This window comes from Xyrauchen texanus, chromosome 26 (assembly GCF_025860055.1).
Source record: "Xyrauchen texanus isolate HMW12.3.18 chromosome 26, RBS_HiC_50CHRs, whole genome shotgun sequence".
In the NCBI taxonomy this organism is placed as follows: domain Eukaryota; kingdom Metazoa; phylum Chordata; class Actinopteri; order Cypriniformes; family Catostomidae; genus Xyrauchen; species Xyrauchen texanus.
In genome coordinates, this window is record NC_068301.1 from 34,924,233 (window position 1) to 34,947,629 (window position 23,397).

At 39.3% G+C, this 23,397-nt stretch overlaps 1 protein-coding gene across 1 annotated transcript in view; it reads left to right on the forward strand.

Moving 5' to 3' along the window:
* zfpm2b (zinc finger protein, FOG family member 2b) overlaps positions 1 to 23,397 on the forward strand; it is an 82,950-nt gene that overhangs the window by 37,238 nt on the left and 22,315 nt on the right. The window contains exons 4-5 of the mRNA XM_052093218.1: positions 12,638 to 12,762; positions 21,253 to 21,349. Coding sequence (XP_051949178.1) covers positions 12,638 to 12,762; positions 21,253 to 21,349 — 222 coding nt within the window. The remainder of the gene's footprint in view (positions 1 to 12,637; positions 12,763 to 21,252; positions 21,350 to 23,397) is intronic.

Consider the following 23,397-nt stretch of genomic DNA (forward strand, 5'->3'; position numbering starts at 1 on the left):
GTAGTGGAATACAGTTACTAATATTTTGTATTTTAAATACATAATGTCATTTTGTTTGGCTCATATCAATGTGGATTGCTTGTGAATAGTCATAAAACGATTCAAGCTTTGCAACTGAACTATTATTGAAGGAGGGGGCAGTTACAAACACTTGGACCTGATGCAAAACAATAAGTAAACAGTTCCATTCATAAATGTTTCTAATGTCATGACTGTTTGATAGTTTATGGTGCTGACACCCTGTTGACACCGGGCTCGTCCATTGACTTGAAGCAACGCAATTGCTTGAAGCTGTCTACACAAACTTTCTAAAGCATTTATTTGTTTTGCTGACAGTTGTAGTGCCAGCACGTGCAGCACAAAATTGAACGGGACACCCGTTTACTTTCGGCAACGGACGCTTCCATGGCTGACAGCATCACTGATTATAATGGGTTCTATTGCTCTATTGTATGTCTAACTTACTAAATAATTTAGTTTTAATGCAACAACAAAAAAATGCTACTAACATTATCAGTGGACCTCAGGGAAGATAATACAACTATAAAAAAGAACATTTTATAACCCCTTTAACATTAAAGTTCCCTTTGTTAATGGGTTTTAAATAGGTTTATTGATGACTTATAATTAATTTCCAAATGAATTCTAAATCATTGATATGAATAATAAGTCCAACTAGCATGCAATATTTGCCAAATTGTGGGACATTTTTCCAACTTTGGTTTAAAATGTAAAAATTATTACAATTAGGAGCTTTATTACATTTATGACAACAAATTATTACATTCCGGGTCTAATATTATTACATTTTAGATCCAACAGTTAGGACCATATTTTATTACATCTTAAGTCCTAGAGGTTACTGCATTTATGACCATTATTACATTAAAGACCAATTTTTTAATTACAGGTGGGGCCATATTTTAAGTCCATTACATTTAGGACCATTATTTAATTAGGGAACACATTTTTTTATTACATTTAGGGTCAAATTAGGACCATTTATTACATTTGTGCCCTCAACAAACCATCCTTACTTTGATAAATTTGATTTACTTTGATTGTATGGAAAAGAGCAGAGTGAACATCTCTTGTGTTCCTCTGAAGATAGTCAGTGATGACAAAAATGTATTTTCCTGGTGAACTATTCCTTTAAAGCCACTCTATAACTAAACAAAAAAGAATTGCTCACTTATAATTCTACTTAACCTTTCTTAAACTGCATGCGCTTTTATGACAACATTCACTTAAAAAAAATATCCAGAGCCGGGAGATCTTTGACTGTCTGACAAAAGTTTCATGGCTCCTCTTGACCCCTTCTCAAATGGACACAATGTGGCTCATTCATTGTCTGTACGATACGCCCATCCCATCTTACACCGAAGGAGGAGGAGGAGAGGGGGGTTGCGGCTGTCAGTTGAATTAAAATACCATGTAATAATAATAATATAAATAATGACATTCATAAAAGGGCTAATCTACACAAAACAAAACAGCGTGTTCCTCTCTGATTGTGTGGGTTGTAGCAGTATTCAATTAGGCCATTTTCACTGGCATATTAATCATCTTTTCAACAAACAAGCCGGCGTTAATTAAAGCGGAGCGTGAGGATAAAGACGTGTTGCTGGATCATCACTCCATTTATCAGCCGCACGCACACACCCCACCGCTTAGCAAATCCCGTGCAGTGCTGCGAGGGGAATTTCAGTGCTCTCGGGTTTTTCGGTTTTTGAAAGGGAGGAGGTGGGTTATGTGAGTTTCAAACATTAAGTCTGTCATTATGAAGCCCACTGCCCTTCACCTCCAGGAGATGAATTTATTCCTCAGTTTTATTTCAGCTGAAAAAAAGAGCCTGCGGAGTATATTGCTTTAGCCCAAAACACGCATGAGATGAAGTCAGAACTCTGTGTCTCTGTTTCAAGGGCCTAAACGAGAAAGGTAGATACAGACACCTTTGAATGGGATCTCCCAAACGCATATATTGCCATAATACTGTAGTTACTACAGTTATTGTCACATTGACATTTATTCATTTAGCAGATTATGGATTTTTCATGGGCCAATGCTGAAACCAATATTTAGAGGGCATGCTGGCCACTATTATATATGTATATAAAAATATATATATATCTTTCATTATTATCAAAATGCCAGAAAGATTCTGAAAGCTTCTGAAGATTTATGATTTTACTGTAGTAACAAGAACTATTTCTCAGTATTTTGGAGGACACTTGGTTACTGGTAGAGCAGATGTTTTGGATTGTGCGTTGTGTTTTAACTGAATATATTTGTACTTTGAATTGTTAATTGGCTGCTAAACAAACAGAATTACCATTTTAGTTCTTCTGAATTGAATGCTTGATTTATTGGTCCACATTCACAAAACATTCGCAGAACAAATTTCTGTGGACATCGTATGTAAAACCATTGTTTTGTAAACTGTTGTATCATGCAGTGATTTACATAAGAATTGTTCATAAAAACATTGTTATTTCCAGAGACACATCATACAACAATGTACATAACAAACATTTCTAAAACAAATCGTTCTTAAAATGATGCATCATGCAACAATTACTTAAGAATCGTTCGTGAAATTATTCGTGCATAAATTGGTGCTAAATTGTTTTAGAAACATAATTCGTAAAGCCAGACATAAATTGCCGCATCGTGCAACACTTTACATAAGCTTAGTTTAAAAAACATTCTTACGTAAATTGACGCATCATTCAACATTCTCATAAGCATATTTCATTATGCCAAGTATAAATTGTTGAATCATGCAACAATGTTTATGTAAGCATAATTTGTAAAACTATTCTCATGGAAATTGCAGCATCATGCAACAATTATGTAAGAAACATTCGTAAAACCATTCTTATGTATATTGATGAATTATGTCACATTTTCGTAAGAACAAATCATTAAGCCAGACATAAATTGTTGCGTCATGCAACAATTTATGCAAGAATCGTTTTGTAAAACCATATGCAAATTGACACATCATACAACAGTTTACAGAGTTTACAAGCTCAACAATTACCGTACGAAATAATCGTTTGTTAAAACCATTCTTACAAAAAATTACAACAATCTACGTAAGAATCATTAGTAGAAAGGGTATTACATAAATTGGCGCATCATGCAAAAATGTTTTAACGATAATTCCTAAAACCAGACATAAATGGTCATATCTTGCAATAATTACGTAAGAATTGTTCGTAAAATCATTCTTGCTTAAATTGTTGCATGCAATTCAAGAAAAGAATTTATGCAAAAAAAAAACGGTTTTATAAACTATTTACATAGAAATGCCTTCTTTTTGTTTTATTGGTAAGCAGAGTATTGCCATATTCTTGAATAAACAGAGCGCTACATGCATCCCTTGCGTGTCCAGAGCACATGTTGTGTTCAAACCCTACTCATCCACATAGTACACTTCACCTCAGCTTGTGGAGGAATACATCACACAATCATGCCACACTCCCACAATTCTTTTCTTCTCTGGCTGCTTGACTCCAAACACACTCAAACAGCCTGCCACACCACACTGAGATCTTTCGCATTTTACCGTACATTCTCTCACACTCTCTCACTCGCTCTTTTCCGGTGTCTCTCTCCAGGAACTTGCGGCAGAGAGAGGAAAGACAGGAGAGAGAAGTCAAAAACCCGCGACAATGTGCCAGAGAAATATCAGAGTGGCTTTCTTTTTCCACTCGTCACCCAAGCCAAAGATGGGCCGTCTCCAAATCCTGCTGCCCTATCAGACAAATTAAAGTAAATCAAGCATGAAATGAAGCAGGAGAGCCTGGAGATAAGGTCCCTTTAAGTCCCTCACAGATTAGACCACTGAGAGCGAGAGAGAGAGAGAGAGAGAGAGATGGTAGAGGAGAGAGACAGTGTGGTAGGATAGAAATGTGTAAAGGCTGGTTTCTCTGTGGTAGACTGTGCTTTTGATTACTTCGCTTTGGCACTGACGTAGAAGAACAGAGCAGCTATTTCCTGAATAATTTTTCTGATAATGACCATTTGTTTATTTTAGTACTAGAATGAACTTGAAGTGCTTTGGTGTGTGACTACATTTTTAGATTAAATGTAGTTCATTTCACTGCCCTAATGTTCATTTGATGCAGTGAAGTGGAACGATGCAAAAACATTTTGTGAAAGAAAATTTACCCTTGCCATAACTTTACGTGCTAGTCTGTAACATAAATTATTTTTACTCAGCTATTGGCCTATGTTGTAAGTTCTTAGGGCACGGTCAAATGTACCTTTGCACAGCGAAATCTCGCGGGCGAAGAAGGTGTGGGCGGATGTTGAGCGTGTGTGAAACCAGCAAAAAATGATTTGCCATGCAGCCTCTTTTTTAATGCTAGACTTTATTCTCTGGGAGACTTCAGTTAAAAGAAACTCACCGCTAAAATAATATCCTTGTCCACTGTGAATATGGTGTATCTTTATATGAAGCACCGCCCACACAGGTCACTGCCAAACCAAGCAACTTTCAACTGACCAATGCAGCAAATTTGCCTGTCAAAGTTTACCAAACTTGAACACTCGAAATCCGCGAGGGGAAATTCATCACGTGAAATTAACGATCGCATTGATTCCCATTGAGATGACTGTATTTCGCCAACGGATTTTCACAGTGCGAAGATAAATGTGTCTGTAAAAGGCATTAATGCTTCCGTACAAAATGCTTTGATCTTTAAAGTTATCTAAATTGTCCTTTTTAGGGTGGGACGACTTTTCTAGATGGATGAACTACTGGTTATGCTTTACTAATGTAATTCCAACAGGTTGGAGTTTGTGCCATGTAAACAGTATTTTGCAAACAGATTAGTAATGTTGCTGTGAACTGGTTTGGTTGGGGTGATGGAGGAGTCAGGAGACAATGAGGCAGGTTGAAGGTCAGTACTTTAATTTCTACTTCTTCGTTTACACACGACGGTAACTGTCGCTATAATTACGTTTACATTCATATAATTCACACACAGTTGCACACTCTGGCTGTCATTCTTTCTGGACACTCTCTCTCTCGCTCTCGACACTTGGCGTCCCTTAAATGTCTCTCTCCGTATCACTATAACAAGACACAGGTGTTAGAGGTAATTACAAACCAGGTGAAAAGCCTTACCGCTCTCTCTCTCTCCCGCAGACGACACACGACCACGCCCCCCATGCCACAGTTGCTTTTGGGTATCCTTGGGCATATTGTGAAATGATATCGAATGATTGGATATAACTTTGCATAAAGAAGGTCAGCTACAGATTTTACCACACTCGTCTTATGTTTAGATGTATAATGTTCAATTATTGTGGCTATACTTTTGGAACTGTTTGTATTTTATTGTTTATTCGGGTGCAATTCCTTTCCCTATAGACTTGTATTGTACATGCAGTACTGTAAACATAAATTCGGCTAAATTCGGAATAGCATACTACCATATTCTTACTTCTTCTGCCTTATCTATATACACTCACTGGACACTTTATTAGGAACACCTGTACACCTACTTATTCATGCGATTATGTAATCGACAAACATATGGCAGCTGCGCAATGGATAAAGTCATGTATATACGGGTTAGGAGCATTAGTTAATGTTCACATCAACCATTAGAATGGGGAGAAAATCTGATCTTAATGATTTCAACTGTGGCATGATTGTAGGTGCCAGATGGGCTGGTTTGAGTATTTCTGTAACTGCTGATCTTCTGAGATTTTCATGCACAACAGTCTCTAGAGTTTACTCAGAATGTTGTGAAAAACAAAAAACATCCAGTGAGCCGCAGTTCTGCGGAGGAAACACCTTGTTGATGAGAGAGGTCAACGGAGAATGGCCAGACTGGTTCAAGTTGACATAAAAGGCTATGGTAACTCAGATAACCACTCTGTACAATTGTAGTGAGCAGAATAGCATTGCAGAATGCACAACACGCCAAACCTTGAAGCGGATGCGCTACAACAGTAGAAGACCATGATGGGCTCTATTAGGACCATAGTGTTCCTAGTAAAGTGCTCAGTGTGTGTACTGTCTGCAAAAAGACAAGTAGTAAGATTAGTATGAAAGTATGCTATTTCGAATGTAGCAATGTGGCTCTGACGTTACTAAAGTCTATTAGTTATTTAAATGCGAGGAGCCCTTCAATATATCCATTCCCATCTTTCTGTTTCAGTCAACACTATGTCAACACAAGCTCATCACATTGGGTCCATTACATAGGGTCATTCAATTCCTCTGCAGTGTAGCAGCAAACATAGTATAGTATGGGTGTCAAGAATTCTTCAAAAATAATTTTTGAACCTTGCTCATCACTGTTGCCCTTTTTATTTAAAGACGTCTATTAATCCAGAGCGAGAGAAGAGGGTGTAAAGGCTTAACCCTCATCTCCAGTGAGCGGTGCCTTTAGATTCTCTTTATTTATCATCATCATCTGCCCACATTTGACAACTTATCCTGAAACTGCATCATTTAACACACTTCTGTGCTGTTCACATTAAAACTTCCTGCAGAAAGAGGCTTAATCCACCTTATCTAAAGCCTGTTGGAGCAGTGAGGTGAAAGCCTAATCAAACAGACTGGCAGGGTCACCCAGGAGAGAGCGCCCGATGGAAAGCTGCTCAGATGGGTGTATGATCGTTAATTGACTGCAAGAGCTGAGGGGATGCTCATACTCGGGGCTTAGCCTGCTCTTGAGGTGGGGTGGGTTAGTGTTTTGGTGAAAGATCTAGGCTAGTAACCAGAAGGTTGTAGGTTTGAACCCCCCATTCATGAACATCACCTATGTGCCCTTGAACAAAGCTGTAACAAATGTTCACAGAAATGGAGGAAGCGGGAGACATCGAATCCAACTCAAAAGGTATCTTTTTATTTCCTTTAAACTCAATATTTTCGCTTTTCAGTGGTCACACTCAGAATCTACTCTTTTCATTCGAAATAAAACAATACAGTCATTCTCCAACTCAGGTCTCAGAACTCACCCACTCTGACTGGCATCTGGCTAGTTTTTAAAGCTTGTCTCCAATCTCACTGCCATGAAAAACAGCTGTTAGAGACAATCATTGCCAGGTGATGATCCTTACCTCTCCTGATCTTGCTCTCCATTCACAAACCTGCACTTAACCACCCCCCCACCACATTTCTGCAGAGAAAGTCCACAACAGCCATCTGCACACCCGGACCACCTCAAACTTAAAATGCTGAAGAACCAGATACCAACGGGTGATCCACGTGTTTGTATCCTTCATGTGGTGGAGCCACTGGAGTGGGGTGTTGTCCGATTAGAGGGTGAAATCCTGTCCCAGGAGGTAGTACAGAAGGGTGAGAACCACCCACTTGATGGCCACTCCTTCTCAATCGTGCTGTACCTCGCCTCCCTCACCGAAAACGTCTGGCTGATGTACAGCAATGGGCACTCCTCCCCCTCCAACACCTGGGACAACACGGCTCCCAACCCCCTGTCCCACGCATCAGTCTGTACAACAAGAAGGTGATAAATATCAGGAGTATGTAACAACCACTGAGCATAGCTTTCACTTGCATAAAAGCCTGTTGGCACAGCTGGCACAGGACTGGGTCTGGGGCTCCCTTTTTATTGAGATAGGTCAGTGGGCTGGTGATATCTGAATAATTAGGCACAAACCTCCTATAATAGCCAGCCAGCCCCAGGAACTGTCTCACCTCCTTTTTGGTCTTGGTTTTGGGGGCGCACCTGCATGTGACCCAAGTGGATCCCCAGATAGTGTACCTCCACCCGTCCAATTGTGCACTTCTTGGGGTTTTCCATGAGTTCCGCAGTCGCAGCGATCTCAGAACCACCCTCAGATGCTGCATATACCGCTGCCAATCATTACTGTATATAATGACGTCATCCAGAAAGGCAGCAGCATACGCAGAGTGCGGTCTGAGGACTCAGTCCATAAGGTACTTATGCTGAAATGTAGCCGGGGCCCCAACAAACCAAACGGAAGAGTCACAAATTGGTGTAAGCCAAACGGTGTGGAGAAGGCCATTTTCTCATGGGACATTGGAGTTAAGGGGATATGCCAATAACCCCTCGTTAAATCCAGTGTCGAATAAAAACGGGCTGCGCCCGATTGAACAGTTCATCAATACGAGGCATTGGATACGCATCAAATTTAGACACAGCATTGACCTTTCTATAATCCACACAGAACCGCACTGCACCGTTGCTCTTCGGAATCAGCACCACCGGGCAGGCCCAGTCATTGTAGGATTCTTCTATTACCCCCATATCTAGCATTAACCACCTCTCTCCATTGTTTTAAGAGGTCGAGGTGGTAAATCTGACATACTCTGCCCCTATACATGCATGTGACTTCCCTGACTCGCTGTGTGACCTCATAGGGCCCTTGCCACTTTGCGAGAAATATAGAGCTTTATGTGGTTAGTAATTCAAAAATTCTTTTTGAGATACAATTTTCCACACTGATTTAATTAGTGTATCTTTTAAGCCCAGAAATAGTTGTATTCTCATTCTAATGCATGATGCACAATTTTCTGAAGTTTGTGACTGGTGGAATGTTCTGCCTGAAATATTGCTCTACAAAGGTTGATACCTTTCAATCAGGCATTAGAAAAAACTTGATAAAGGCTAAGCATAATTATGAATTATTTAAATTTCCTGGTAATTTGTTATACAAATTAACACACTCTATATCAGGGGTATTATAAAAAAAAAAAAAAAAACAGTTTTTAAAGCTATTCAAGTTATTCAGCCAATAGTAGTGAGTGGTTTTCTCATTTCCTTGTTATTGTTGTTTGATTAATAGCCTCTATATGACTACTAGACAGTAATCTATTTGATAGCATGTACTGTTCACTTCAAGTCCAACATTTTGATGCAAATGCGCTTTTTGTCCCACTGTTTACGTTCGTTTTAGACCAAACTGACTGCATTTACATTAATGCCTCACCAGTATGGGCATTGCCGGAATTATAGTGTATTTTACCCGCATTAGCGCACAAATATTAGCTGCCTGTCAATCAAACAACCTGCAGCTACAGATAAAAAGTCAGGAAATAAAAAGTCAATCTTTTATATTTTATCTAGATCAAACAACCAGTGGTTGTTTTGCTATTGCGATTGATGTAGAACATAGGCTAAGTATAGAAAATTACTAAAAAATGTATCATCGATATCACAGACATCTTTCTATCTCTCTTTTTATTTTCAGATAAACATCAAGATTGTTTTACTGCCCAGCCCTATTGATAACATTGCCTTAATCTCTCACATCAACCCAATAACCTCAATGATAGACAATACATTTTAGATACAGAATCTAGGAAGCAGAAATATGAAATTTACCTCGATATGTTTCTTCAAATTAGAGGCAGGATTAATGCTGATATCTGGCTTGAGCAAGTTAAACTCACATGACACGATCACGCAATTGGCCTTTTTCACTGCGAAAAGCCCTTTCAGGTGCAGCCGAGATATTCAGGTGTTGAACTGTGCTTCAGGCATTCTCCACATCCATAACAGTTGGCGCCAGTCTACAGCTGCCATTCAAGTTTTGATTTAAGTCACTAGACTCTCTCTCTTATCATGTTGATAGTTAAAAATAAAAGCAGGATGGGGAAATAGCGAAGACAGATGGTGGGAAATAGTGCATTAAAAGTACATTTACAGCACTTAAAATGTAAAAGTAAAAGTATAAAATTTTTAAACTACTTAAAGTACAATTTCTGGGAAAAACGACTTAATTACAATAATGTGAGTATTGGAATTTGTTACTTTACATCCCTGTCTGAGTGTTCTTCATCACTCCATACAACATGAAAAAACAGATAGGCAAGTGCAATGTCTGGCTGAAGACGGTGACCATCAGTTGCTCTCACTTGGTCAAAGGCGTACTTAAGAGTCTCGTCTCGTGTCTGTTCCAGAGGGAAATACCCTGCGGGAAATCCTCTAAGGGCTGGGGAAGTTAAGACTTCCCCCTCCCTTACGTCATCCTGAAGTGGGTCTGATGTAGATGGCCCCGGCTCTGCCTTTCCAGCAAGCACAAAACGAATACCACACCAAAACGCTCTGTTATAGGATGCATCCTCACAAACTTCCCTTATTAATGTGGAAAACACTGGCCAATTCATGCCCAATATTAGCAGATGGGTGAGGCGCAAACTAATCGCAGCCTCGACACTATGCTTTTGTACTGATATTGAATCGTCAAGGTCACTACAGGATAATCGTGGATATCCCCATGCACAGAACTTACCTTCACCTTTTGACTAGATCCCAAAGCCTCATCTTAAACCAGGCATTAATGGATGGAGGTTTGGCAGCAAACCGAATCAATCAAGGCCTGGTATGTACCCCCCTTAATACTCACAGGGATGTGGTATGTCCCAGCTTGATGGGGGTGGCCTGCGGCGCGTCAGGGACCCGAACCAATGTCCCCACCTCCATCTCCGGGCATTGTTCCCAGAAATGCAGGCTCCCTGCAGCTCTAACAGACCGAACAAGGCTCCACGCCTGCGTCCGTGTCAGCGGGTCCACCACCCTTGGAGTGAGAGCAGATAGCGGCCAGGGAAACCAGCGGGTAGTGCAATCCATGGAGTTGAGGAGCCGGTATGGGAGGGGCTCCTCTCCTTTTCCAGGGAGGAGGAACAGAACGGAAAGCAGGTGGAGGAGAGTAGACAGGGGAGTGAGAAAGAGAGAGAAGGGTCTCGGGGCTTGCCGGCTCCCGAATATGCCACCATGTGGTCCTCTGCCAGCTGGATGGCCGTTTGTTGCAATGCGGCACTGGACCCACTCCACGGTCCCTCTCAGAAGTCGAACAATGAACTGCTCCAGTATCACCAGATCAGCAGCAGATCAGATTGACAGCTCTGACAGGCAACACTCGTCCTGGAGCCGTGTTCGACAATGGTCAGGGAGCGAAAACGCTGGCGCTGCTGCTCGGGTGTCCAGCCAGTGCATTGCAGGATGGCTTTTCTCAAGTCATCATACACCAGGAGTATCTCCACTGGTAACTGATGCGAAAGCATCCCCTAGATGATCTGGAGGCCTTCTTGGAGTTCTTTGAGGGGACGGTGGGGGCATGCAGATGGTGGGTGCTCCGGTTAATTCCACTTCTGTCTGGGGAAGCCCAACTCCTGCGAGGGGGCCCATCTTGACTAGTGGATATCACAGATATCATGTACCCTAGGCACACAAACAAAGCCAATCTCTTTGTGCTGCTGGTCACCTGTAAACGCACCGATTAGGTCGTTTCTCCTACACCATCTCCACCTGCTAAATGCCCAAAATCGCCACAAAAAAAAAGGGGCAACCTGGCGATCGCCTTCGGGCGTAACAATCACTCCAGTGCTTTTCAGCTCTCGCAAAGCTAATTTCTATGTGACCAGAACCACCGCTGTCCCTTCAGTGCTTCCGTCTGATTTTCATTCTCTGTCTCTACCCATTCTATACCTCCCAGTTTCTTATCCTCTGAGCAGACTCCACTAGTAACCCCCGCTCATTCTGTCATACTTTGTCTCCTCTGCCCACCTCTTTCAGGGCTCAGCAAGTGCCTCCCCATTTCCCAAACTCATTTCATTGCTCCACGCTCCTTATGGGGGGTACAAGAGGATCATAAAATACTTTGTCTCGTCTCAAATACAAGACTCCATAGACAACAGCTTGCTTTCCTGTTTTCTGGCATCTTTTGGGGGGATTTTTGTGCTCAGGTCAAGCCCTTTGCCCAGGACAGCAAACCACAAATGTTTACACTATCCTCTAAACAGAATTACATTAACTTGCGAACTACTGAAAAGGAGTTTTGTAAACAAGGTTTGGGAAGGGCAAGGTAATTTTATCCGACCAATTACATCGCTTGAGTGAGTGTATATAAACAGCCGCCTACCTTTACATGGCATCAAGTCTTCCGGCATCCCTCCACCTCTCCTTTCTCCTCCTACCTATTCTTAATGACTACTCCAAGCTCACTGTCCAGTTTTCTGGCATCTTTTTATTTTTATTTGTGCTCAGGTCAAGCCTCGAGCGTCAAGCCTCAAGCCCTTCGCCCAGGACAGCGAGCCACAAATGTTTACACTACCCTCTAAACAGGATTACCTTTTTTTATTTGGTTATTATAACATTAACCTGCCTAGGGATCAGATGAAAATTAACCTGTTTGGCTAAATCTGGCACATTTTACATTTCTTTTGTATTAATAATGTTTATTGTCCCTGATTACATAAAACAATAAAAATAAAAAAAATATTTCTTACGAACTAATGAATCAAAATTAATAATTGCGATTACAATATCAAGGAAAATAATTTACATAATAGTAATTCCGACATGACATGAACGCAGCATTATTAGACAGTATTTACTCAAAATTCACTAAAACTTATTCAAATGTTTTCTCATCTAAGGCTCTGTATAGATTTTGAAACTGACAAAAGAGAAGCGTCGGGCAAGTTAATCGGCCAAGCAGGAACGGTTATCTCCAATAATCTCAAAATTATTACATTTTGGCCAATTAATCTATCTTGTTTAATTATATCTTAAATATACCTATCACTACCACTAACTACCCTATGCTTGGATGATTTCTAGTGTAATATCAGAAACATTTTGAGCTGTTGTTTGGATGGTAACTAATATTCTGGTTTCTACAGGGGAGCTAAAAATGGCTGATGAAACAGGAGAGAGGAGGATTCAATCTTGTCACGCGCTTCCTCTGGGTACCACATGGGGTCCTTTCCCTGGGAAGATTGAGATGGCCACAGGAGGAAGTGACAAGGTGGGGGTTTTGATTTGCTTTGTTTCTTGTGGGTAAATTGAAAACTCTTTGCGAGAAAAGATCTAGGAAAAATGCAGATATGTAAACCTGATTGTTCTAGTACACTTACAATTATTGCTGCCTTCAAGTCCTCCTGGAAAGTTTCTGCTTAATTTCGAAGTTGCAATAATGATGCGCTCAAATGATTTTGGTTTAAAAAATGGATATGTTGTGCAACTGAATAATTCTTTTGTCACTTACAGACAAATTTAATGAAACAAAATGAACAGTAAAAGATGTGCATCCGATATTTTATGAAAGCAAAAAGGCACGAGAGGCCATGTATTACAGTTATTGTATGGGAGGTAAGGGCATTTACTTGGTTTGTGTACAAAAGCCCATTCAAATACATTGCCATTAGTATGACTCAAATGTATTGTTTTTTAAAACGGCGGCAGCAGCACCATGAGAAAAGACACCAATGATTAGCTAACAGCTATTTTTTTTTGTTTATAATAAATTGAATAAACAATTAATCTAAGAAATAATATAGATCATTATCCTATCTGTTACCTGTTTTGGTTGCCAGAGAATGTAGAGACATGTCACAACACCTTCAAAATTGGCTCATCCAATCAGAATGTAAAACCAGAAATACACTTTTATTACGCAAGCCAGTTGCCTCATAATCAGACTAGTGTCTTAACTACTAGTGAAGTTAAGACACTGTTGTGGCATTCATGTACATAAATCTCGTAAATACAATCATTCCAACTAGGGCTGTTGATTTAATGTGTTAATTTTCTGTGAGATTTTAATAAGATTTTAAAGAGTGTAATTCCAAAGTCAACTATTACTATATAAAAGACAAATCCCAAATAAGATCTCTTTAACATCTAAATAGATTTTCCTTGAGATTTAAATGGAGACTTCTGCTTGCCTACTTCTCACATGTTTCTCTTCAGAAAAAGACACCAGTAATCTCACTTGTCTCCGCTAGAGTTTCAGAAGATATCTCTAAAATCTCTTAAAATTTGCTCAGATTTTGCAAGATACCAAAGTTCACAATAATAATAAAAGAAAAAAGAAAAATCATCTGCTGTCCATGCCATTTCTGCCTAGCAACATCTGAGACAAAGTTTATACTTTTCTGATACTTAACCTCATTTAACTTGTTTAAATCTTGTGAGCTACGAGTTACGTCTGAGCAAGAAAATCTTCTTGGTTGTGCTATTGTGATTAAGCTATGAAAATGTAATTTTGACATGCTTTACAGTCATAGCGGATCGTGGGTAATCCATAACAGGAAGACAACCGACAGAGAGACAGGATGGAGCAGTGGAGCAGAAGTTGCACATTTTGTGTCCATTTTGAGGCCTTGGAGAAGGTGGTGTTGTGTTCTAGAGAGTGTTTGAGAGAAAGAGAGGGAGTGAGTGTGTGTGTCAGGGGTAATCTGTGCCCGTGGCAGGTTTACCCTGTGAAGCGGACTGGTATCGCAGACCTATTGTTGTTGCTCCTGTCAGAGCGGGAGAGGCCGATGGAGCCTGTGCTGGCCTGATAAGAGGAAAGAGGATTCAGCCGAGAGAGAGGCACGCACAGAAAGGGAGAGAATGACTCAAGGAAAGTGGAGTGCTGTGTACAGTCTGTCTTTTTCGTGAAGTATTCCCACACAGTCAGAATCCACACAAACCCCTCTCTCTCTCTCTCTCTCTCTCTCTCTGTCTGCAGCTGAATTCTGAAGGTGAAGCTTTAAAAAGAGATACTATACACACTGTAAGAGAGAACACAGGTAGCTGGTAGAATGTAAACGGTGCATACAGACCCTTTTTGGTTCTTGTTTTTTTTTATTATTATTATTTCAGGTTTCGCAGCATGTTATAGTCAGGTTAATGCAGCTTGTTGCATTAATTAGTTCAATCCCTAACAAAAATGTGTCAGCTGAATTTATCTAGTGGCATTTGATTGGATCATCAAAATCACTGATATTATTAGTTCATATTATCTTTCCCCACTCACACAGCTTGGATATGTGGGTAAAAACGTTGTTGCAGAAGTTGAGAAAGTTTTGATCTTTAGAATGATGAATTGTATGTAATAAGGGCATGGCCATTTATTTAAAGAGTTAATCGAGATGATTTTTTTTGCTTACTTGCTCTTTAATGGTATCCATAATGCAGAATCTTCATGCTCTTTAGGTGTGTGATCTTACTGAATCTCTGAGATTCAAATGAAGAGATCAGAAGCCCATGGTCAGGAGGGACTCCGTGATCCACAACACACTTAATCCACTCTTCTCTCCTTTTTTCATATAATTCAATAATGATATTTAGTTTCCGTAATGATCTCTGTCCATACTGCCATTTTTAAGCGTTTTCCAAAAGTTGCTAATCCACACTGAAACGTATGAAAAAGTTTAAATTGCATTACTGCTCATGCAAAAAAATCACTGTTTTATCTCCGGTCTGTCTGCCGGACAGCAGTTCCGAGTAAACTTCCTATTGCCTTTCAAGAAATGTAATGTGAAGGTTGTACAAAGTCAAAGTGGATAGCAGGCACATAAAATGCAGCTACAACATGGGCCGCCATCTTGATTGTGTTGGGTTGAATGGATCACATGACAACAAAACGTTAGAGAAAAAGATGTATTTTCTAACTAAAACGCATTAGTGTGGACATAACCTTTGTTAGACCTCAAGAACATAATATGTAAACATAACTTGTTTGTTTACAAGTAAACTCCACAGGGTAATCTACCGTCTCATTTTAAGTTCAAGAATTACAGTATACATAGTTTAGGGTTTAATCTTGCATAAGGTGTGTGACCTCTTTTCGCCACAATTTCTTTGTCTTCAGCAGACGCTTGATTCTCCCCATGGTCATTCATTTTTAAGTTTCCAACAACATTCTTTCTGGTTTTGGCCAGACACTTGTCAGCTACATAACCTAATCATGAAATAATTTCTGTAGCCTAAAAGTCATTAACATCCACTGAATTAATTTCTTGCCTGTGTCAAAACATTTACGGACTATAGATCATAAAAACATTTTTTTTTAAAAGGGTCATGTCAAGATGAATCAAATTTTTCTTGATATGTTGACATATAAGAGGTCATTCTACTATGAAAACATACTGTAAATTTCAGAATTCAAAACGTAATCCCCCATGCAATAAAAGCATTTATTGAAACCCAGCTCAGGGCACATTAATTCATGAGCGCATCTGCAGCTAAAAAACATCAATGCCTATTTTACGTCGTTGCATCCTTGTCCCGCCTAATGGCGCTCTGTTCGTACGTAGAGAGACTGCAGGACAAACATGCCTATTGTGGCCTACTAACTATTCCTGAACACCAAAGGGGACCCATCTGGACTATTTTGAATTATTGTTGTATATAAACATGCACTTCACAGACGTTTTTGTGTTGTCATGTATCTCGCACCACTTTTAAAAGGCACGTTGTCAAGTTACAACTCTGAAAATGAGACCCCATTCTGTTACATTCAGCTGCCCTGAGTCTTGCTGTTTTGAGCAGAAAAGCACCCTGGATGCGTTCTTGCTACCATCTGCACTATTTTTAATGGTTGGTGTAGGTAAACATGCACTAGATGGACTAGTCTTTGACCGTTTTGATGTGTTACGGTGATGTGCGTTTCAATGCTTCATATGATACTGTATGTGTGTGCATCTTGTATCACGTGCTTTGGACTATGTATGTGTGATTTTTTTCAGCTCATATTAGCGTGGATTGTTTGAAATCCAGCCACAATACAATTCAAGCTTTGCAAGAGAACCTTTATTGAAGGATTGAGCAGTTAAAAACACTATTGGACCAGATAACAAAACCATAGTAAACAGTTTTATCATGCATATTTCAAATGCCATGACTGTTTGGTTGTTTATGCTGCTGAGTGTTAACAGTTGTGCTTCAGTGGACAGTTTAATATATTCAGATGAAATATGTTGGATGTGTGTTATATGTATACCCTGAAATTATTTTTATAATGTTGTGGAGCTTGTTCATTTCTCTTTCTATTGAATTTTTCAAGGGGCTGAATTTTACATCGAGGTCTTAAGGAGACACTTAGGCCAAAAACAAGTGTTTTAAACAAATGGTCAGAGACAGAATGGAAAATGATAATATTTTACTAAATTATGACTATTTTGGTGCAAAAAGAAAAAAACTTTACTAACATTATCTGTGGACCACAGGGAAGATAATACAATTAATAAAAAAGGAGTATGTCATGACCCCTTTAACTAAATGGTACATAAATAAACAGCAATAGTGTTGAAGTTGGTGTTGCTGTTGTGTTCAGTCAATAGCTGTATTGCATTGTCAGTGATATCTTGTTCAGTAAACCACAATATAATTTTAGCCGAATAGCGAGCTAGCGGCTATTTATCATCATTACTTGTTTACATGACAGCAGGGCAAGGTAGCTGCTAGCCTGCTAATACTTCCTAACAGGCTGATTTATTCAGTTAGCAACTTGTGTATATATCTTTGCCAAACTGCTTGCGTTTTTAGGGAGACGCAACTGATCGTCTAGATGTAGAACATAAGCTAAATATCGAAAATTAGTCAAAAGTTTATCATCGATATCAAGATTTATTTCGAGAGTTTGAGCATTTTAATCGCCCAGCCCTATTATCCACATTGTTTTCAGAAAGAAGGGCCTCTCCTTCAATGCTCAGCCGTAAGACGATTGACCAGACGATTCAGCAAAAATGCAGATTTGGTCAGAGAGAGACAGAGAATGCTCCTGGAATTATAAATGCACTGATAACAGTTACAGCGTCTGTAGAGTGCTGGATTCCCTCTCCTCGCAGAAAGCATGGTGCAATTTTACAGCTGTATATATTCTGAACCTCACAGGTAGCTGATATCATGTCCACTTCCCCTCGGGTCACCTGACAGGCTGAAATTATTGAAGCTAAAATAAGAACAAATTGATGACATGGGGCTCTGCTTTGGGTCTGATTACGAGTTTCACCATATTTTCAGCCATCCCTATATATACATTTAGAAAGTTAAGATAGAGGCTAATCTATATTAATATACAGTAACCCAAAAAGGTATTTGGACACTTAAGCCTCACTTAACATTTATGAATTAAATAATGTGTTTTTATGTGTTTCTCCCAGTCAGTGGCAGGAGCAGAATGAGACACATCACTGTGTTGTGCGGAAACACATTAAAGATCATCAAACTAGCACGGATGGGTGCAAAAATGGTCCAGGACACCTTCAAAACAGCACAATAGCAAGACAGCAAACAGCAAGATAAAAAAGAATGGCTGTCTCCTTTTTTAGAGTTATAACTTGACATTGTGTGTTTTAAAAGCGGCGAGAAATGTATGATAATGGTCAAAGCTGTTCATCTAGTGCATGTTTATGTAGAAAAACATTTAAATCTAGATAAGCACATGAAGATGTCCTGCATAAATCCTTTGGTGACTTGGGTGTAGATAAATCTCCCATGACAGACCCATCTCTCTCCTCTTTACCTGTGTGACTGACTGAGCACCGGTGGGTGGGCCAAGGGTGCAGTGACAAAAAATAGGCATTAATGTCTTGCTAAAGAGGCAGTCATATGCAGATCTAATTGTTCCCTGTGACATCACAAGTTCCACAAATTTCAAATGAGCCATTTTCGTAGCTTGGTTTAAATAAATTCTCTTTTATCTATTAAGAAGGAAATTTTCAGTTCTGAAACTTACAGGATATGTTTATAGTGCAATGGCCTCTTATATGTCAAAAGATCAAGGAAAATTTGATTCCTCATGTCATTACCCCTTTAAGCCACAACACAATGTAAATAAGCCACACAGCAACGAAATTAAGCCACAACCCAGTGAAATTAAGCCACAACACAATGGAAATAAGCCACAACACAACAGAAATGAGCCACAACATGACAACATTTAGAAGATACAAACAGAAATAAAAAAATTGTTACATAACTTGATCAACATTAGCTTGAATACGTACCAGGCAATGATGGAACATTACATCACAGTACATGTAAGCATAGCGTTGTTCTAGCGGGAAGACTAACTCCTAGCCAATCACATGTAAACCGTTGCTTTATAAGTCTGCTCACAATCTATCACATTGCTATTTCTGTGTGCTAACACGGCAACCCCCACCACCCCACCACCACCAGTTGAGTCCCGTCCTGCACAGGGGTAGGCTCCTCACCCCTGCCTCCTATCTCCGGCAGGATCTGATGGTTAGTACAACAACTTCGGACCACCAGATGGGGCTTACAACAAAGAGAGACATTACATTCCTGTTTTATATTCATCAAATAAATGTAATTAAAACTTTACTCAAATCTGCAAGTCTTCCTGATAGAACTGCAGTTATTCTTGTGTACTGGCAGCTCTTATAAGATTTCCATGTGATTTCAGCTTGTGTTTGCTTTAATAATCTGGTTGCACTTCTCGGCCACTGTAGAACTGAGATCATGGATCCACTAAAAATCACCTTGACACCAGTTGTTTATAAGTTATTGCAAAAATTGTTCAGAAAAGTAAGGTTAGTTCTGAGAAAAGCTCTAGCGTCATTTGTTTACATATGCCACTTGTTTTGATATTTTGTTATCTAATGCAATGACATCCAGACATTTTTGTTAGACAGAAATAACACAATTTAAAACACAAAAGTCTGCTTGAGATTATGAAACCCAATCCTCTGTCCATCCTTTTGAAACCCAAGCCAGCTCTTTAAATTCCCCATGCGGTGGTCTCAGGAAGCTGTGATGTTGGTGATAGAGTGGCACAATGTGTCTAAAGATCAGTGCTCAGCATTCCGCTTCTTCTGTCTCCAAGTCACAGCCCTCTATTCTGAATTCCAAATGTCCCAAAGGATGAGATCAGATCAGGTGGAACATTCAGAGGCTCTCCAACAATACAGCCATTCACAGGGTGGACGGAGACGGGGTGTGGCCTGCTCGACCCCCATTTTACACACATGCATACACACAACTAGAGATCTTGCTCTGGAACGGCCTTTGGGAATAGTGAGAGCACATGGTAGAGGTTGTTTAAACACGTTTACTAAGACACAGTCTTAGATGGCATGCCCACAATCTGTTCACTGACTTTGTTAATTGCGCAACTTCTGACGGTCAGGATGTACAGTGTTTTTAACAGTAGACCAGGAAACAAGTCATAACAGGTAGGGGTGGGTAAAAACATTGAGTTTCCAGATTCATCATGATCTTCATTTAAAGGTTCCCGACATCGATTCTTCAATCAAAAGAGCGATGCGAGTAAATCACTTGAATATTCGTCCAAATTTTGTGCTATGCAACTAAAATTGTCTGAGATTAGCCAATGCATAGTACATTTTCAGATTTGACTCACCAGTGATCGAGTAGTGTAGTGACGAATAAGTTCAGCACTGAGATCCTTTCACTGCGTGTTGAGAGTAAAAGTTTGGTTTAGCTTGCTCCATGTAATGTCTGTCCAAAGATGAGATCCACACAATCCATTTGTTTTTGAATAATGTCTCTTTTAATACCCTTTCTTTATTTTACAGTTAATTGTTGATTAAAAACAACAAAAAAGAAACATTTAATTCTAATCACACATAGCACCGATGCGGTAAAGAAGCCATGCGACTCCACTCTCATTAATGTATGCTCAACCAAAACACTTCTGTGAGATGCTCGCTAAACTGCCGCTATTCTTAAAGAGACAGTATTAGCACTTGTGCTACATGTCAATGTATATACTTGTAAATAGTACAAATAATGCATGTAAACAATAAACATGTAACAAAATGCATATATGCAATATAATGTATGAAATTTCAAGAAATCACATTCATTGATGGAATACATGGGTTTGACCAATTGCTGAAAAACAAATGATACAATTTTTTTACATTTATATTTTCGTAATGTACCAAGTTAGAATGTCCCATGTATAATGTATTTTATCTGTAAGCAAAACGGACATTATAACTTAAATAATTCCTAATGAATCATAATCAAATCCGAATCGCATATGAATGTCTTTGAAAGAAATTCAGAGTTTTGTTTGAGGCACTCAATAGAAAGGAAACTAGATATGAATTATATAATCCATTTGTTTTTTTATGTAGTTACAATATGTCTGTGTCATAATCTGGACTTTTGGATGGAAAGAAATTATGATACCCCTTTCCACTCATTTCTTCAGTGTTTTCTAGACAGCTGGCAGTGGATACACACTGCTGTGTGAATATTTGAATGCATTTTTCCATGACAATTTTTGTGGTATCAATTATTTAAAAACTTTGTTAATCGATTTAGTGGTTGGTCAGACATCCTCTTCCTGTCCCACAAATTGCAGAGTCTAGCATCACCAAGCGAAAATGCCGCTGGCAGTGTGAACGGTGATCACCGTGACTAAGTGAACAGTTCTTGGCTAAAAAATACTGCATAGTGGACCAGACTTAACACCAACTCGGCGACTAATATACATTACATGACTAAAGTGAGTCAGTGTTTTCTGTTGCAGGTTTCGTTGGTCCTGAGTGGAGGTCCCCGCTGGCTGATGGATTTGATGTTGGTCAGTGCAGAGGGTGGCAAGAGCAACTGTGCAGTTTACAGCAAAGGTGAGAATTTATTCTTTGGGTCTATAAATAACTTTTTCATGATCTGTTGTATAGCTTGACAGATACCCATTTCAAGCAACAGAGAACAAAATTGTGAAGTCTTCTTTGGATACCATGTTTGTTATTTACATAAGTGTTGCTGGGTAAATATGTTGCTCTGAAGAAAGCTTCTTACTGACCGAGCCGCATGTATACAGGAGTAATTCTGCAGTAATAACTTTCCATTCCACAAGCAAATACTTAATGTTTAAAGAGCAGAAAGATAACTCTTTGTTGCCTGCGCTCTCTCTACTTGACGAAAAGTGATATTTCCGCTAAAGTGCTCCAATTTTTATTATCAGCCGAGGCTTAATTGATTAATCTACTTACAGTACATGTGTAAGTTCAACAGAGAACAATCCCTTCTCGATTCTGCAAAAAGTCTTGAGGAAATGAAAGACTTAAGGGCCTTTATCGCACATATCTGTGAACAGAGAGAAATGGAATAATGGCTCAACATCTCCAGCAATGTCAAATTCCATTATCAGTGTATTCAAACAGCTCCACCCCCTGGAGAAGTCGTCTTCCACCAGTGAGCGGCACAGCGATTGTGTTTAATTAAAAGACAACACTAATGAACTGAGGGGCTTTCAACTGAGAAGTTATTAAGGATTTGAAAAGGGCCAGGATCGATTAGGCCAGGCTGCTGGATATCTTCTCAACTCTCTGGTGTTCTGTACCCAAGCAGATAGCAAAGTTAGCGCTTCCAACGTTGTCACATCTCTGGATTTTGGTGGGCTAGTCATTTTATTTATGTATTACAAGCCCGTAACCACATATTCATGATTGTGGGACCAAATGTAGTAGTGTAAGGCTTTTTTTGTAAAGTTGCTTCAATTGCCCAGTCCAAACTTCAATACAGTTCCTTCCCCTGCCCTCTCCGTTCTCTGAATTTGCATTGTTGTGTTTGATTCCCTAATTGCAGTATGTTTGTTTCATCAATGTTAGTACTTTTATGAGCAGCTACTACTGTTGTTTGTTAGCAACTCAGGTGTAGAAGAAGCCAGCTTTACTGTTTAACGCATGTTTTTGTAAATGTACTACCAATTTACTTCTGCCACAGATGCTTTGCAAGAGAGGCTTGCCAAAGGCCATTTCAGTAGTGACACATTATGTCAACGATGTAATTAAATATGGGGGGGGGCACTAATCTGAATATTTGGGGGGGAGCACTAATCTGAATATTTTCAGGGAAATGCCGCCTCACTGTCTATATTGGTTAGGGCCCTGCATTATACTACAGATGTTAGACAGCAGGCAACTGCGCTGCCGGTTTCTTTAAAGCAGCAGCTTTTAATAGTGGATATGAACAGCACTGTGGTTTTAGTAATCTGTGAAGCATTCTTTTTATTTGTTTAATGTTTGTTAATGTTAGTAAACATTATTATAGAGGGATAACAAGCAAAGCATAAAGTAGTCTATAAAATAAAATAGAAAATTATTATTATTTATTTTTATGTTTTTTAAATAAATGCTTTTTTATATATAATAAATATACCCAAAAATATTTTTCATATTTTAAAAATACATCTGGCCATCTAAATCAATTAATTGACAAAAAATCTTTCTCCTGCATGCACACACACACACAATTCTTTTACCTAAATACCTTTCCTTTTATTTGGATTAAACGTGCATACATATACGTGGTAATTATATACTGTATTCTCATCCAAATGGGCGTCAGCATGTCACAGAAGGCTACATCCACATTGTGCATTAAAGCAAAGAAATCTGTGATGCAGCAGTTTCCTTCAGAATCAAAGCACATGCTGATCCTGTTCAAATAAAAAGAGTGAAGTCTAATTTTGTGGGTTACAGAAAGTGGTGTATTTTCAAAAATGTTCTATAATAAACCATTCAGGCTTTGGTTTCATAAAAAAAAAAAAAAAGACAATTATCAGAACAGAATTAACCGGTTATTAACGTTTTCAGGGCCTGGGTAGCTCAGTGAGTATTGACGCTGACTATCACACCTGGAGTCGTGAGTTCAAATCCAGGGCGTGCTG